The sequence below is a fragment of the Mugil cephalus genome, chromosome 1 (genome assembly GCF_022458985.1).
Source record: "Mugil cephalus isolate CIBA_MC_2020 chromosome 1, CIBA_Mcephalus_1.1, whole genome shotgun sequence".
NCBI lineage: Eukaryota > Metazoa > Chordata > Actinopteri > Mugiliformes > Mugilidae > Mugil > Mugil cephalus.
In genome coordinates, this window is record NC_061770.1 from 6131756 (window position 1) to 6149461 (window position 17706).

The 17706-nt window shown below is 40.3% G+C and overlaps 1 protein-coding gene across 1 annotated transcript; it reads left to right on the top strand.

The window, feature by feature from the left end:
- Positions 1 to 932: 932 nt before the first annotated feature.
- On the top strand, positions 933 to 17424 carry gdap1l1 (ganglioside induced differentiation associated protein 1-like 1). Its single transcript, XM_047582573.1, has 6 exons — positions 933 to 1472; positions 6736 to 6928; positions 10926 to 11099; positions 12654 to 12748; positions 13590 to 13704; positions 13785 to 17424. The coding sequence occupies exons 1-6, from the start codon at positions 1293 to 1295 to the stop codon at positions 14126 to 14128; spliced, it is 1101 nt and encodes a 366-aa protein (XP_047438529.1). The 5' UTR covers positions 933 to 1292; the 3' UTR covers positions 14129 to 17424.
- Positions 17425 to 17706: the final 282 nt, after the last annotated feature.

Here is a 17706-nt window from a genome sequence, read left to right on the forward strand (position 1 = left end):
GAAAAGCTGAGCCAAGATAAGATGTAACATATGTAACTGGTGCACACTTGAAACTCACATGAATAGGGCCATGATTCATTCATTTGAACAGTCTCTGCAAACTGCAGCTAGTATCTGGTCTCTAACAGACACTTGTCATGTGAGTTTCAGGTGCAAACCACTCACGAGTGTTTTAGATATTTTAGATTTACCATGACCTGGATGACTGAGAATATTCACATACAGACATATATGTTGTTCGTTTTAAAATTAGGTGTAGTTTTATGTACGCCGTATGACAAGCTGATGAGGATCCCTGATTTATAGTTTAAAGTTGTATTTTAAACAGCACAACTACACAAAATTGGGCAGCAGATATACCAACTATTAATTTGTGTTTTGAAATAATAAATAGCACTGTATATTTGTGAGCTTTGAGTCATAAATAATAATCATTTCTCATCAAAAACTAAGCAAATTAAATGTTGTGCTATTTCACTAAACTCTGACTAATATGACTATGTATTTGTTAGTAGTGCCTCAAGGTCAAAAGTTCCTTTCTTTTGCTGAACCAAATATATTTATTTATGTGAGAAGAATTAACCTATAATCCAACTTTTCCCTCTAACATGTATTTGAGTGAAATTAACTACTTTCATTCATTCATATTTCACATCTTATACACTGCTTTTCACCTTTTGCATTAAGTTGTATCGATGCAAAGCACTTTGTTTCAAAATAAAGTGAATTTATGATTATCAAAGCTACAAAAGTCTCAATATTCAAACAACGCAGACACATTTTTCTTATGCTACTTCTTGCAAATATACTCATCTGCTCTTATATTATATTGCAGTGTACATTAACAGAAACTGTAGCCTATAAAAGCTGAATTAGCTCCATGTCCTTACAGGAGCAGCTTGACCTTCCACTGAAGCGCTCCCTGCGCGCCTTTCCACCGCGCATGCTTGTGCGTAGCTCATCATGTGATGTGAGACGGGCCACACATTGATTTATTTGTAAGTGCAGCGGCATGCTCGAGTAAGTAGGTATTTGCATATTGATTAGGCTGGTGCAGTTTCTTTCCTTTTTAATTCAGTCGGGGGCTGAGGCTGGTTTCAGCACCGGAGCTGTCCCAGTCTGACGGACGCTGCGGCCGCGTGAACCGGTGATGCTGCGCTCGAGCTGCTGAGTCTCTCTCTCTCTCTCTCTCTCTCTCTCTCTCTCTCTCTCTCTCTCTCTCTCTCTCTCTCCCTCTCCCTCTCTCCTCTTCCTCCTCTCTCCTCTCCTCCACACGCACAAAACGCTCTGTCATGGCGTCTTCCAACCATGTTACCCCCACCAACTGTAGCTGGTGGCCCATCTCAGCCATGGATGAGGACGGCAAAATCACAGACGGGGAGGAGTGCGAAGAACCGACGGCAGAGTCCAAACCCTTCAACAAAGACAGGCTCGTTTTGTACCACTGGACGCAGTCTTTCGCCTCCCAAAAGGTAAAAAAAAAAAAAAAAAAAAAAAAAGCTGAGCTGAGCTGAGCTTGAAAATGGAGGTGGCTCCATGCTCGTCTCTTGCCATGATACGATGAGTGGAGCTCCCTGTGTGTTGTTTCTTATGGCTAAAGCATGTTTTTTTATTCGTGCATGTTCATCCTGCACATAAACGTCCGGAGTATGATCATGCAGCTGGGGAGACGCTTAGAGAAACGCTGCAGCGTGGGGCTCGTTTCCTCGACATATAGCAGAACTGGTGGCCAATATATTTTGTCATTAATCACCGCTTATACATTTCATATTCTTCCACCGTTCATGGTCTCCTTACAGAAATTTTCTGCCCTTGCTGCTGGTGGATGTGGCTACAACCTGTGCTCTGACACATGGCAGTCTAAATAATTGATTCAAATGATGTGCAAAACAAACCAAGGGCCATCTCCCCCCTTCTGCAGCACAATCACACAACATGCAGGTATTTTTATACCTCCCTTGAGTTTACCTTATCTTGACAGATAATAATAACCTGTGCAATTCAATCGATGTCCTACAAAACCACATAATGATAAGCAGCGTGAAGCTGTAAATAAAAGACATCCCACCAATGTGACACAGGAATATCAGTTTACCTGTAACCTTTAAAAACAGCTGGAGGACTTTTGTCAAGTCGGGGTCTGCTACCTCTTGGCCTACTGGTCAATTAATCAAGAGAAACCACAAACAGAGAGAAATATTAAAATGTCAAAGACAAAAAGACTACAGTGTGAGGACAAAGAGGCGAGGCTTTGCTGCTGTAGTGTTTAGTAAGAGTGTGCCCTCCAAAAAAAAAAAAAAAAATGCTGGTAAGTTCAAGGGTCATGTAAACATTACATAACCTTTTGTTTTAATGCACCAAACTTAATATGCAAACTTAAAATACAATATTTAGTCAATAAAACATGAAGTTAAACATTCTATTTTCAGAAAGAACACAGATGATAATGTTTCTGTGGTAAAGTTAGGAGGCATCACAGTACACAGGTGGCTGTGATAAAAATACAACCGAGGTTTGTGAATATTTCTATTCATTACATGATGAATTACAGTAGCATAGTGTTTTACATACTGTATCATAGGAGTTTAATAATCTTGAGGGCTGCGTTCACATGATACAGACAAGCAACAAGCTAAAAGCACCTGATGCAGAAAGGTTTTCTTGACAGAATCATTTCTGTCCTGTCCCTTTAAAAACGGCAACAATAATTGTCCATTGATCAACAATAGTTGGGGTTTCATCTTTTGTGCACGCATTAATTACTTGCATATATGTGCGGTTTCTATAGTGTGTCGCTATTCGAGTGAAGCCGACCCCATAAAAAAAAACATCGTGCAATTATTTGGATAATTAATAAAACATTTGAGTCATTTGTTAATCAAAAGTTACAAAAAATGATCTGGGTCAAGCTCTTTAGGTGTCCAAACTATTTTACTTGGGTCTTTATCTACCAAACCACTAGTCTTGTTACAATATTCACACCACACTTCTCAATGCGTGGTCAGACAGTTACAGCACTTCCTGAACTTAAGCGTGGTGTCATGGTATAAAACCTTCTCCTCTGTTGACCATCAACCTTGAGCTGTTGCTCTGTCTTCAGGTTGATACGTTTGTCATTCAGCTCGATTGCTGGCTCGCAGCCACTCGAGTCTGAGCTACTGATTGTGCCGATTGTCACTCATCAGAGAATAAACACCAGGCTCACTGTCATGATTATTACCTCAGGCCTGAAGCTGGAGCATCTGGAATGATTCCCTGATCATGTGCCACTGTGCTGTCAATAAAGTCGCTCTCCTGACCGAAAAGCTTCATCTCGATTGCAGCAGTAAACAACAATCTTCATATCTATGTATGACATTTACGTGTATAATTTGTTGTTATGTGAGCTGATGCATGTCTATGAGGCCAAGAGGCCATGAGATCAAGAGGGCATGCACTATGTTGTCCAACCCACCAGAACAGTAGTGAATACTTTATTGCTTAATATAACACGAAACCCACGAAGCAGCACAATTGATCAACATCTCTCTGCAGCACCTTGAAAGATGTGTTATATCAGGCATAACATTATGACCACCTTCCTAATATTGTGTAGGTCTCCCTTGTGTCTCCAAAACAGTTGTGGCTCATCAGAGACTGGACATGATCTTCTGACGGCGTCCTGTGGTGGCTGGAAACAGGATGTTTGTAGTGGGGAGCTTTGGATCCGATTTTGGTCCCATCCGTTTTGGGGGAGGGGCCTCTGTGGATCATCCCACATGTATTTGATCAGTTTGGGTTCTAGTGAATTTGGCCAGGTCAACACCTTGTTTTTGTGTGTGTATCTGTGTCAGACTACATCCTGCTGTCATCGAGGAGTGTCATTGCTATGGGCTGGGGGTGTCTGGTCTGGTCGAGGTGGGTGGTACTTGTCTAAGTAATATTCACATAAATGTCAGGTTCAAAAGTTTCCCAGCAGAACATTGAATTGTCACAAGATGGTCAATGTTATTTACTTCTCCTGTCAGTGGTTTTAATGTTGTGGTCGACCTGTGTATTTTGGCTGCCTTTCATGACTTTCAAGCCTTTTTTTGTTCCTTATGAAGAAAAAATAACTCCTGTATTTATGCTGCCAAAGAGACACAAACAATGACAAAAGATTCACGTCAGATGAAGATCACCAGTGTTTTTCCGTGACAACACTTGTATCATCAGATGTTCAGGGATCGTTTGTGTCTTCAGCTCTGGAAGTTCCCAAGGAAAGAGAGAATCTCTGTTGTTGCATTTTGTTTCTGCACTAAACTTAGGCCTCTTCTCTGTGTTTCATAAATAACGTCTGCCGTACCTGTGACCTGAACAGCCTGTTCATCATGCTTGCTTGCATGAGCGATACATTGTGAACACAGCAGATACGGTAATGACACAGACGGGTGGAGCCAGAGCAACAGCACATTTAGAGGCCAACTTCACAGATCGATACAGCTCTAGCCACCTCGGGGCCTGCAGGTTAGAGATTTACACCTTCAGTAGTGAAACTGTAACTTTCTATCTGTGTGGAGGGCAGCGTGTGGTAGGAGTGGAGGAAGTGTTCAGGTCTTTGACAAAATATTCTGGTTCAGATCCTTCATACATGAGTAAATGTGCAGACACGTTGTGGTTCAATGTACTCAAAATTTGCTCAAAGTATTCATACAGCACGCTACATCAGTGTAGAGTTTGTAGATAGTTTTCTCTAACATCACTTTTTTGAACACGATTCTCCTTCTGCAGCCACTTCGATGTTGCACTATGGGTAATGTAGGATCTCTTTATAGAGCTTGACCCGTGAAGAACTTGTTTAGAGAGAATTATGTGCGGTTTATGCTTCTGTGTCAGAAGCATTTGTTTCATCCCTCGTGCTCATTTTCTTTCTGTGTGCACACAGGGATTACACGCTTATGTGTGATGACTTTACGTACCTATCAGAGTTAAACTTGAACAATGAACAATTTGGATGATGAATCGTTTGTCTATCACGCCATTAATCCAGCTGTCAAAGAAACATAGTATAGTAGAAGTATAAAGTGCAATAAAAATATTTAATCTAAAAGTGCTAAAATGCTTCCAGTGCTAGGGTCTCCATCTACGTCCACTATTGTGTTGCATTATGTTACATTAGAAGTGCTTGTTCTAGTGTAACAATTAAAAGCCAGGATATCTAATCTTTTTCTCTTTATTTTCTTGAAGACATTTTACCACCAAATTGCTTCGTCAGTCCTAACTGACAAACTATTTGGATAAACATTTATTCATTTTTGGATTATCAGTATTCTCTGGATACATAATTACTTTCCACCATAGCAAGCATATTACTCCACTTACTGTGCCATGTGAAGTTTGTTTTCTGTAACCGCTTGTCCTCTAGAGGGTAGGGGGGGTCTATCTCAGCTGTCAATTTGCGGCCACTTTAAAATCACCAGTCAACTTAGGGAGCACGTCTTTGGGTGGTGGGAGTGAGCCGTAGTACCTGGAGAAAAGCCACGCAGACACAGGGAGAACATGCAAACTCCACACTCTCCTGGATTCGAACCCTTCTTGCTGTGAGGTATCAGTGCTAACCACCACTACACTGTGCCAGCCGTGAGTGTGAAGTAGGACGAGTATATTTTGTGCCTTCCAAGCAGCTGAACCTCTTGGCAGCATTACCAAGGAGTGACTAATATTATTATATAACAAACCCATGTTGCAGCAGTGACTGTGTTCTGGTGGGTATCATCAAGGAACACCTAAGCAGCATGAACCTGAAGTGTTCGGTGAATTTATACAGACGTCCTGAATTTATTTTGGACGTGCGCCAGTGCTCGTAGAAATGTAAAAAGCTTTGACAACGCAGCTGCCTTCATAGATTGTTTCTGCTGTCCGAACCACTGCTCCTGCTGGTAATTACTGTGCTTGTGTTACTTCTTCATTCAGTTTTATTTCATTACACCATGTCTAGTCATGTTCAACAAAACTCCCATTTTGCCCTTCCTGCTAAGCGGCCAAATGTAGCACTTTATACCCCAAGTGTCATCTCCTTTCATTAATCTTATTCCCACTAACAGCTCTCCATGGACCTTGGCTTATCCTTCATCCCACAAGTAATGGATCCTGACTCTTCTGTGTGTTTTCAGCTCGAACTTTAGCACGCTGTAAAATATCTCATCAAGTTGCCAGGCAACATAAACAGTTCAGCAGTTTACTTTATCCAGTGCTTTTTAATTTTAGCAGCTGAAACAATTAGTCACTCTAATCTATTTTCATGGCCATTTGTGAGATGTCTTGGGCATTGATACTTGAGTTAAAAATGGATGCCAGGACTTTATTATTTCATAGTACCAAATATTACTATCACTTGGCAAAATGTTAAGTACACATTGAAAAGGAATGCAGTGGTTTGTAGCACCATTGGATGTCACTGAGTTGTATTGTCACATGTTTATATTGTGGGCTGGGCTAACAGAATTACAACAGTGTTTAATTCAGTCCAGTTCACCAGCACAACAAACTACGTCCTCCAAAATGATCACACATTTGAATTAGCACCTTTTTGATGCTGTTTCAACCTAAATGAAATATTACAACAATCATGAAGGAGGCTTTAGTGTAGGACCTTTATACAAGAATGCATTCGTTTTCACCAGTGTATCTAATGATTTGACCAGTGAATGTGACTTGTGATTCATGTGTAAAACCTGTGTCATGGGATCAGTGTCAACCATGTCCTTGTAACTGCAGGTACGTCTGGTCATTAACGAGAAGGGTCTGATCTGTGAAGAGAGGGATGTGAGCTTGCCGCTGCAGGAGCACAAGGAGCCCTGGTTCATGAGGCTGAACCTGGGTGAGGAGGTGCCCGTCTTCCTCCACGGAGACAACATCATCAGTGACTACAACCAGATTATAGATTACCTGGAGAAAAACTTTGTAGGAGGTATGGTACACTCATGACATGGCTTACGCCTGGCGATATTGTCTCTCTGTTTTTTCTTTTGGCTACACATTCAAATGATAGATTATTCTCTTATGAGGCTCCCACTGACTGCTCCTTCAAAAAACAATCAATTATTGCTTAACATTGTTACAAAGTTACAAGATTAAATCTAAAAAAAGAAAATGTCCATTTAGAGACATATCTGATGAATACTGCAAGACGTACAAGTGAGTCCATCTTCCTCAAAGTGAAGTGTCACGACACAAGACTGAAACTGTAATGGAAACGCAGCTAGTGTAGGTCTTGTATTCGGCTCCAATGAATTGGCATTGTTGGGCCAGACAAACAGGTGACGTACAGTGCAAAACAATGTAGACAACAGACTTTACAAAATACACCAAAAACAAGATCATGAAGAGCTTCAGTAGCTAATGAGCGGTATCTCACTGCAGGTTCCTCCAGCCACATCGTCTCAGGTGTAGGCAATTATAGCAGTCAAGGCCACGCACCACCCTATGACAATAACCCTGACACTGAAAGGCCTGTGGGAGTGCAGTGAGGTACAACATTATCCAACCCATTATCTATAACACTCATCCTGTAGAAGGTAGCAGGAGCCTATCCTAGCTAGCATTGGAAGAGAGCTGAGGTACATCCTTGAAAGGGCACCAGTCCATCACAGGACTAACAGAGGGTATTCATCAATATGCGCTCTCTGTGTTTGAGTACGAAATAGTATAGTGATATGAAATCTAACAAAAATCCCAAAACCCCGAGGATGCATTGGGAGATAATTAGCGTGGACTTGGGACCAACTGCATAAATCGGAAATTCTTGCAGTTGGTATTGACAAAACCAAGAAACAGGTGTTCACGCTCACATTCATGCCTACGGATAATTTAGAATCTCCGGTTTGGGAGGGTGGGGGTGTAATCACCCCAATTCTCACCTACAGATTCATAAAGGCTTTTCTTTTCTTTGGAATTAAGACCAGCAAAGGTCGCTGTCCAACCAAAGTTGATGTAGTGTTGACCATGACGCTGTCTTGAGGAAACTTTTCTCTTGTTTTAAACGTGGACGGATTCAGAAGAAGAAGGAAAAGAAGGAAAAGATTAGTTGATGCTAGAAAGACGTGGTTTTGGCATATTGCAGACAAATAACAACAAAAGATCGTGTTTGGCTTGAAGAGATCCGGTCATTTTAAAAATGCCTGAAGAGAAACCATATGTAGGCAAAGGGAGAACATCCAAACTCTACCCTCAGCAAACATTTAATTTAACTGAGTTATTCTATTCTGCCTTTTGTTTCACTGTTGGACTTTCCAAAAACATTGGTACACAACCACACAGTTAAATAATTTACTGCCAGTCATCAGGGGATTTTGGGGCCCTGTTGCTGAGCTGAGCCACAGAAAATATCCAACCACATTCTCAGTTTTTGTGAAGATGGAATAACAAATACAATTGGAAGACACACAATTGGAAGCCATTCTAGGCCATCTGGCATCTTTGTACAGGGTACAGAGAGTGTGTACTGTACTGTGAAACTCTGGAAGTCATTGTGACAGTGTCTTTGCACCAATGTCACCAAGATGAACTTCACTGATTAGATTAGATGCTAATGGAATAATCCCCTGGGTGCACTTTGTGGCAAAATAATTTAGTGATTGAGCTCAGAATTGTCAATAAAACAAAAAAACATGTGAGTGAAGTTCATGTGCACAGAGAGGCAGTGAGTCAGATTCAGGCTTATCGGGTTCCAAGAATAAAAGCATGTTAAGATCCACACTCTGAATGCTGTTATCTGCGTGTTGTGATAGAGTATCTGCGTATGTATGGAGCGTCCTATGGGATAGGATCTGAGATATTGCGTAACATTCTGGGAGACTTATATTGAGATAGGCCTGGGGGACTTTGCCCAATAACTGAGAAACTCCACGGTGTGACTGTCGTTTAATTTGTAGTCGAGTGTGCAGTGCAGCGATGCTTGAAAGCTTTGATTTCAGCAGCAGATCAGGTTCACTGCTGGCTAAGTCATAAATGGCTAGAAGGCAGAAATTGACCCCCGTGTTTGATGTCTCTTTCTCATTCAAACACATTAATCCTAGACATTCGATAGTGTGCTGCTTGTAGCTGAATGCAGTAGTTTCTCTTGGCGCAAGTCAGACATAAATCTGTAGAATTATTCAGTATTTTCCAGTGAGTATATTATTCAGTGAGTATACCATGTAACTTTTGTTATCCACCCCTCTGGTTTAAAAGCCAGACCTCGAGCTAGATATGCTTTTATCAGGAAGTCAATCTGGGCTGATAGGACTCACAGCTTTTTCTATGCGCCTAAATCCCTAATGAAGGCTGGTAATGTGGGCTGAAACTGACCTGGAAAGTGCAGATGTCTCAGAAACTAGAGTCCCCAGTAAAGAGCGGCTTAGTATATATATATACGGACAACTTTACTGTGCTGCTGGGATGCAGCAGGAAGTAAAGACTGCATGTCAACTTCTCACGTTTGTCCTGAATGTGCTGCTGATGTAATATTTCCATCACGTCGCTGCAGCAGACCACCTAGAGGAACGCTGCATGGCATGCCCAGGTCGGCAGGTCCACTGCTGGGACTGATTACTCAGCTTTCTGGAGCCCAGCCAGGTGCAGCTCCACCCACCGCAACATCCTCAAGCGGCCATCTGACCATCGCTGTTTTATCAGCGGCGTTTCACTGTATGTGGCTGGCTGTGACTCTGCAGACAGATAAAAGTTCCCTCTGTTCTGCTAACCTGCCTCTCTCTTAGCAGCGGGTCATTATGTTGAACACCAGCGCTCCCAGCCAAGCGGCATGAAGCCAGACACAAGAATTAAGGCAGTGAAAATGTGAAAGCTGACTCTCTCAGTTGTCAAACTTTTTCAAGGAACAGTTCAGCATTGTGGGTTTACAGCGTCCGTTCTCTTACATGTCTCTTAAATATGTAGCTGATTAGGATAAAGACTAGAAACAGTTAAAGTATGTCATAATTATTAAGCAACAGGAGGATGTTTTGACTACTTTAGCACTTCTGTATCTGTAAATATATTATAAAACATCAGAATTAAAAAAACAAAAACAATGAATAATCCAAATGTGATCCATATTAAATCTGTCAAATAATTACTGTATGTCATATAGAGGAAAAAGGGTTTTCTCACTGAAATGCAAATTTGAAGCAGCATAATTTAGAAATAAGTACTGCAACTTATTTGTCCAGCTCCAAACCCAAATGAAATGGTAAAGTTTTTTGGTTTTTCTATGAATGAAACAAGATATAATTTGAGTTTAGTATGGAGTACATTTCACTGTCTCAAGATAAATCTAGGCTAGCTCTTTTTACTTTGGCTATTCATCAGTACCAACCATCTAGTTATACCAAGTACGCGAACTCTGGACTTGCGCACTTGCGGTTGTTCAGATTGGACATGTTTAACTGGGGGACAGGAGGGCGGCGATACGGTCATTTCAGACATCAGCTTTAATGATAACGCCTGCCAAATGCATTCTGGGATACCTGGCTGTCCCACGTCCACACATGTTAAATCCCAGAGCATCCTCAACAAAACTGACAGGGTAAGTACACATCTGGGTATTTGGATTGTTCTTGCTCAGATGTGTACTTAATATACTAATATAAACAGAACTGGTGCGACGACTGACGACGTTCCACTAGTTTTACTCATCAAAGTCTGATTTTTCTACCGAACCAGCATTTTCCCAATATTGAATTTTAAAACTATACACCCCATATTGATTCTCTGAGGCTTGTTAGTTGTCAGGACAATATTTTCAAGAGTGTTTCAGTTCTGTTTAAATGTCAGGATTGTAAAATGTGACCAGTTGTATGAGTAACCACAACAGAAGCGGAAGTTATTTTAGCGTTTTGGAGCATGATAAATATTCCTCTTGTGAGGTTTCTGGTTTTGTTTCTCCACATTTTAGCGTATTACTGTAACAAAATGTCTCCCACACACAGAGACGGTGGCTCAGCTGATTCCTGATGCAGACTCGCCTCTCCACGAACGTGTGCAGCAGTACCGTCAGCTCCTGGACGGCCTGCCCATGGACGCTTACACACACGGCTGCATCCTCCATCCAGAGCTCACCACTGACTCTATGATCCCAAAGTACGCCACCGCAGAAATACGTAGTAAGTCAAGCCAGCTCACTGCTCTGTGCGGGCGTGTCTGTTCGTAACTCATTAAAGACGTTCACAATATTGTTAGAATAATAATACTTTGTCCATATACTGAAAAAAACAACATTTCAGAGCTTTGAACTCGTAAATCTGAACTTGATACTAATTTGAGGTGAGAGCAACTTTATGAATTATGAATGCAAAGCTGTTCATCCTCCATACAGCATTTCCCACATCATCTGCAGACAAATCCCTTTTTTTATGCGCACAACGTGATTAGCATACTGTGTAATTTGATGCTCAAGACCAAGACCCCTAACACAGCAGTTTATAGTGGTGCCAGGTTTTAAAGACAGACGTCAGGCCTCCCTCTCTGGTCTGTGGTGCTTTTCCATCGGGTAATGCCTTTGGCGTGTAAATCAAAGCAACAGGTGGATGAGATAATTAGCCAGTGAAACCCTGGTCAGTCCGTGTTGTGCCTATAAAATCTGGCCAATGGTGAATTTAATAGAAGACACCACTGTTAATCTTGCCTGAGTCTTGAACGTCTGGGTTGGATGACTATGACGCAGAACAAAGACACAATTCATCATATCTTAATATTTCTTGTTTCATCTAATGGTTTTATTCTCTCTATTCCCCTGTATAGTAATTTATTTGAAGGGCAGCCACAGTAAAGACTAACAACCACAAACTAAGAATGTGTAGATGTGATTGAAAATACTGCAGCCTGTTTGTTCTATTGACTGTATATAACGATGAGTCATCTGTGACGTTTCAGCAAAGCTCAGGGTGGCGTCAACATCTTGGCAGCACCTTATTCTAGGACAATTCAAAAATATTAAAATGGAGCATTAGTGGAGTTGACACAGGTGTGTGATATTGAGAGTTATGCAGACAGCTAGCGATCTATGAGGACACCGCGTCGTTGTCTTGGCTTTGTTCGTGAGAGCAACACTTTGTTGCTTGGTGTGTTTTTGGTGTTCGAGGAACAGGTCATCTAGAGGAGGAATAGGATAAAATACCCTATGGGTTTGGTGACGTAAATAAACAACATTTACATCAGCCCTCAAGAGACTGTGGAGTAAGCTCTCTCGAGGGTCTACACCGTAGGTCTTCAACAGGGGGTCTGTGGCCCCTAGGGGTCCGTGGAGGTACTGCAGGGGGGTTGCAAAATCTTTGGTTGATTAGACATTTATATATATATCTATATTTATTTTCCCCCACAAATTTAAATTTCTTTAAATACACATTAACATAAATCCAACATATTTTAGTAAAAGGATAAGGGATAGCTTAATATTGAATGCAAAATAATAATAATAATAATGTATATTTATAAATAGCGCTAGGCCGAGTTTAATATAGAACACATATAGTAGGAGGTCCCTATTTAATCTTTCCATCAGACCCCTGGTGTACACTGTGTAAAATATACCAGAACACAGTGGTCAGAAAACTTCTATTAATAATAATAATAATAATAATAATAATAATAATAATAATAATAATAATAACAATAAGACACAGTTTGATTGTATGTGCTCTGTCTGTGTCTAACTTCAGGACACCTGGCCAATGCTGCGACAGAGCTGATGAAGTTGGACCATGAGGAGCCTCAGCTAACAGAACCGTACCTGTCCAAGCAGAAGAAGCTAATGGTGAGTAATGACAATATTTCAACTTTGCCATCATGAACCTTTTTTTTTATATATCCATATCAGATTAATAAAATATGTGATTAACGTATTGATAATACATTCATGTGTGTCATTCGCATGTGTTTAAGGGCCTTTTCTGTATAAATGATTAAATTAAAAGGGCCTTAACTTTTCACTGACTGCAAAAGAAAAAATTACAACAAAACATATTGCTTTGTTAAGGTATTTCTACCTTTTAAACCTTGGGAAAGATTGAAATATTCAGTGGTGAATTACATAACTGATAAAAAAAGACCATTTAAAGAGACAGATCCTAATGTTTATTTTTTTTAAGTGATTTAGAAGAAATAAAAAAATAGTTTATTAATAAATTTATTTATCACTGTAATTTTCCTATTCATCAATCATCTGGTGATTCAATGTGTAGATCTATACTTGAGGGAAATATTTGCCATGAAAAGCCTTTAGCAGTTTCCTTCTATTACTTCACTGAAGAAGGGGTGAATGTTTAATTACATCAGTGCTTTAGTTAATGATCACATACAGTATAATGAAAGTTGGTGAGCTGCACTTTGTGTTCAGAAGTAATTGGATAATGTTGGCATACTATTGGTTTAATGGTTAACAATGTATAACCTGCGCATTTAAGTACATTTTGTGTTTCTAGTTCACTACAACTTTTAAACATCTTTAATCTAATGGCGTATTGAAATTATAACTCACATAATGCAAACATTGTGTTATGTTATATATGCTTTGTACTGTATGTATCACTTCATCAAGTATGCATCAAAGAGGTGATCCTTTCGAAATGAGAAATTAAATGTTTTGTGATCATCAGGCAAAAATCTTGGACCACGATAACGTGAACTACCTGAAGAAAATTCTGGGGGAGTTAGCCATGGTTCTAGATCAAGTGGAGGCTGAACTGGAGAAAAGGAAACTAGAGTATCAAGGTATGTCCAAGTAGTTTTTATCAACAGATTTTCCAAACATTTCTAGCAGAGCTTTTATTGAGTTTTTGTTTGCCTCACAGGTCAAAAGTGTGAGTTGTGGCTTTGTGGACCTGAATTTACACTAGCTGATATCTGCCTCGGAGCCTTGTTGCACAGGCTCAAGTTCTTGGGACTTTCTAAGAAATACTGGGAGGACGGCAGCCGACCCAACCTGCAGTCCTTTTTTGTGCGTGTGCAAAAACGCTACGCTTTTCGCAAGGTCTTGGGCGACATCCACACGACCCTACTGTCAGCAGTCCTACCCAACGCCTTCCGGATGGTAAAAAAGAAGCCGCCGTCCTTCTTTGGCGCCTCTTTCCTCATGGGCTCGCTGGGCGGGATGGGCTACTTTGCCTACTGGTATTTAAAAAAGAAATACATGTAGTGAATGCCCTCTCGTTGTGTTAAATGTCTGTGTATTTGTGTGATGTTTCAATTTTTCTGTAATGTTTTATGACTGCAGGAAAACATAATGAATCTATATAGAGAACACTATTACTTACCTGGGTGAACAAAGAAATATTAAAACATTCCATAATAAGAAATTCTTGACAGCACATTTCCTGGTTATCAAGGCCTTCATGGAGTTTAATTTCTGGAAACTTGCAGCTCTTGCATGCAAGTCCTCTTTTAACTTTTGTTGGAGGCGTGCATTAGGTCCACTTACAGTTTAATCATAAAGTAGGAACCCAGATAACACAATAACACCAACAGGGGTTAACTGACCTTCGCATGCCACTATTATAGTCATTATTCATACCTGCTCTTCACTCCTCCATCTGCCTGAGGTTTAACCAGTAAAACCACAGGAATATGTACATGACACATACTTTCTGAAAAGTGCTGTGCTGCCATAAACTGCCAGATGAAATGATGAAAGGATGGAGATAAACCTTAAGGGAATGGTTTGACTTTTTATTTTTCTTGCTCGGACACAGCTGAGAATATCAATACTACTCTCATGTGTGGATGCTAAAAACGAAGCTACAACCAGGAGATGTTAGCTTAGCTTAGCATAAGAACTGGAGATGAGAAGAAACTGCTAGCCTGACTCTGAACAAAACTAATATCTCAGTTTAATTTTGACAAATGTGAAAGTGAGCTTCGGATTGGTAACAAAAAGCTTCTGATTTCCATTTGTAGTCCAAATTGTTCAAAACCATATCCCCAAGTTTGGGGATATGGTTTTGGTTGCATGCCGGTAAACAGTACCTGTGTAGAGTAAAAAACACAGAACACCTTATCACACTATCCTGGCAACCAAGCTAATGTTGCGTTTGTCAAGCAAATCCTGTTGTCTCCAACTCCTTGTACACGTGTACAGTTGCTTGTCCGACTATAAACTACTGCTGCCTTTATACTGGGTTGTGTTTACCTGTGTACAAGTCCAGCACCGTCTTGCTGATTTCACAACTTTCACAAACTATAAATTTAATGTTCTACATAAAGTTACCTTTAGATAGCTTAAATTCGCTGGCCATTAGCTCGCTCAACTCTTATCCATTGAGGCTTCATTACGGCAACACTTGCCAAGCAATGGTGTTCTCACAATTACACATTTTGTGTACATCACTTGTCATGTCGTAACCAAAAGCTCACAAGTTCCATTTGAAGGCATAAGAGTGGCACACAGTACAGGAAGTCCTGGCCCAGAAATCTGTTATTGTTATCTGGATATCAGCCAGCTATACCGAAAATCTGATCATCTGAATCCTGAACTTTTACATGAGAAAACTGAGCTAGATAATTAGCTAATAATGCCTGGCCCCCTTCAGTTAACATTTGGCTTTATGGGTGCAGTTTGCTTAATCGCACATTAACTCGCACAACTAAATCAAGTCAGATGGGCTACTTTGTCTTGCTGCTAATAGTGTTTCCAGTTTTTATGCTAAGCTAAGCTAACGGTAGCCTCGTCTCGATAATTTGCATAATGAGAGTGACATCTATCTTCTCATCTAACGCTGAGAAATAAAGTGAATGACTTTATAAAAATATCAAACTGTTCCTTTAGCTATGTGTACACCCCACACACAGTAACACACAGAGACACTTGCGGTGGCTCAGAGTCGCTTATTTAGAGCACCACATATTACACAGCACACAGTGGTCCACTGTCACTCTCTTTGTCGCTGAGCAGGAGTTCAGATGTCAAGTTTGGGTGTTTGATGAGTTACACTTGGCTGTGCCAGTAGTAAAATGATAAATTCTGCGTCTGTGTCACAGTAGCGTGGCATTAGTTTTAGGATGTATATTTCATTGCATGGGTACTTTCTTATTGTGTTTTGTGACGGGTGGACACTGAGGGCTTTGCGTTGCCCAGAGGCAGAATTTATGATCACTATTGGACATTGAACCTTCTTATTACCATGTGGCTAAATGTAACCTTTGAATCACCTGCACTGCAGTGTGTGAGACGGTCCCTCAGCAATACTGAGCTAGAAAGAAAAAAAGCTGAATTTTACTTCTGTTTGTTTGTTGCTGACTCCTCCTGACAGATGCAAGATTGTTTTTACAGATAGATATTTTTTTTAACTACACACCGTCTTGCTTGTTTCGCCATGCTAAGTTTTTAACAAGCTCAAAGGTTGTATAACAGGAATGAGGGAGGGAGTAAGCTAACTCCTCTGAAGGCTAATTGACGACGACCAGGGGAAGCACCTTTCTCCTCTCAGCTAGCCTTGCCAGCTGTCTCGTTATTTGTTGATGCAGTGTACTTTTCTTGTTTCACACTCTGTTCACCCTTAATGGGAGCTTTTCTGCTTTTTTTGAGTCAGATCTCCAGGGTTTCCAAGTCCTGCTTCTTAACTCATTATTGCGAAGTGCTGGCTGGAGTGGTAAGCTGCTTTTAGTTTTACGGCTGGTTATAGAGACATTCGTTCAGAAGGGACTCAATGTGGAACGATACTTTCCATCATGAAGGGGCGTAATTGTACAGCTCAAGCCTTGATAAACTAGTGAGTTCTTCTGACGCTCCATGTTTTCTGCAGGTGGTCATTAGCAGCGCGCTGCAGCTGTGGCAGAAAATGTTGAACCAAAGACGATGATCAGTGCTCCTTTAATAGCAGCGCCTCCTTGCAGTTACACATCTGATGAGTAAAAGTGATTTTCATTGAGAGAAATGTCAAAGCTCATTGTGCTCATGTTTGATATGGAGAGTCTGATGTAGATATATAACTATTGGAATTAATTCTTCACACCTGGAAAGATGGCATTATTGCTGGAGCAGCAGTGACATCTAAAAACACACAGAGAGAAAGAAGGCACTTTTTTCAGTTGTAGATTAATCATAGAATTAATTTAGCCGTGTTTTGACATGTATTATTTATGTAAATTACTCACTGCAGACCACACTGATGGAGGCAAACCATAAGAAATGTCATAACCAGCCAATCATCGCTCGTATATTTTGATCACTACAAGCACAGCTGTTCCTCTGACTGACTTCATGCTACCTGACTGAGGGGTTGGATCGGATCACACAAAGAGTTCAAGTCGAGAAATCCTAGTTGTGATTTGTGGCCATTATATTTCACAATAGTATTTTTTTAATTTCTTACTTTTTATTTTTTATATTTCTATATATATGCATTTATTTATGGTGCTTTTTATGATGTTTGTTCATAAGCCTTAATTTATTTGGTTGCCATCAATGAGAAATAAATAATGAAAATGGAATCTAAAGAAGGTTTTATTTTTATTAGTTTCATTTTGGCGAAACCAGCACAGCAGAGCTTCTGATGGGATGCCTCCATTATAATGCACACATCAACACCAGAAAACTACATGTGACTCATATTTAGTTTCTCCACTGAAGTCATAAATCTTTATGGTCAGAAATATAAACTTTAAAATTTTAGTATAAAATCAGATTTACTTTTTACCAAATTATGATTCAAACAGGAGTAAATAGGACTATTCACACACAGGGCTTAATACACATTTGGAGTGATGGTGTGTATTTAT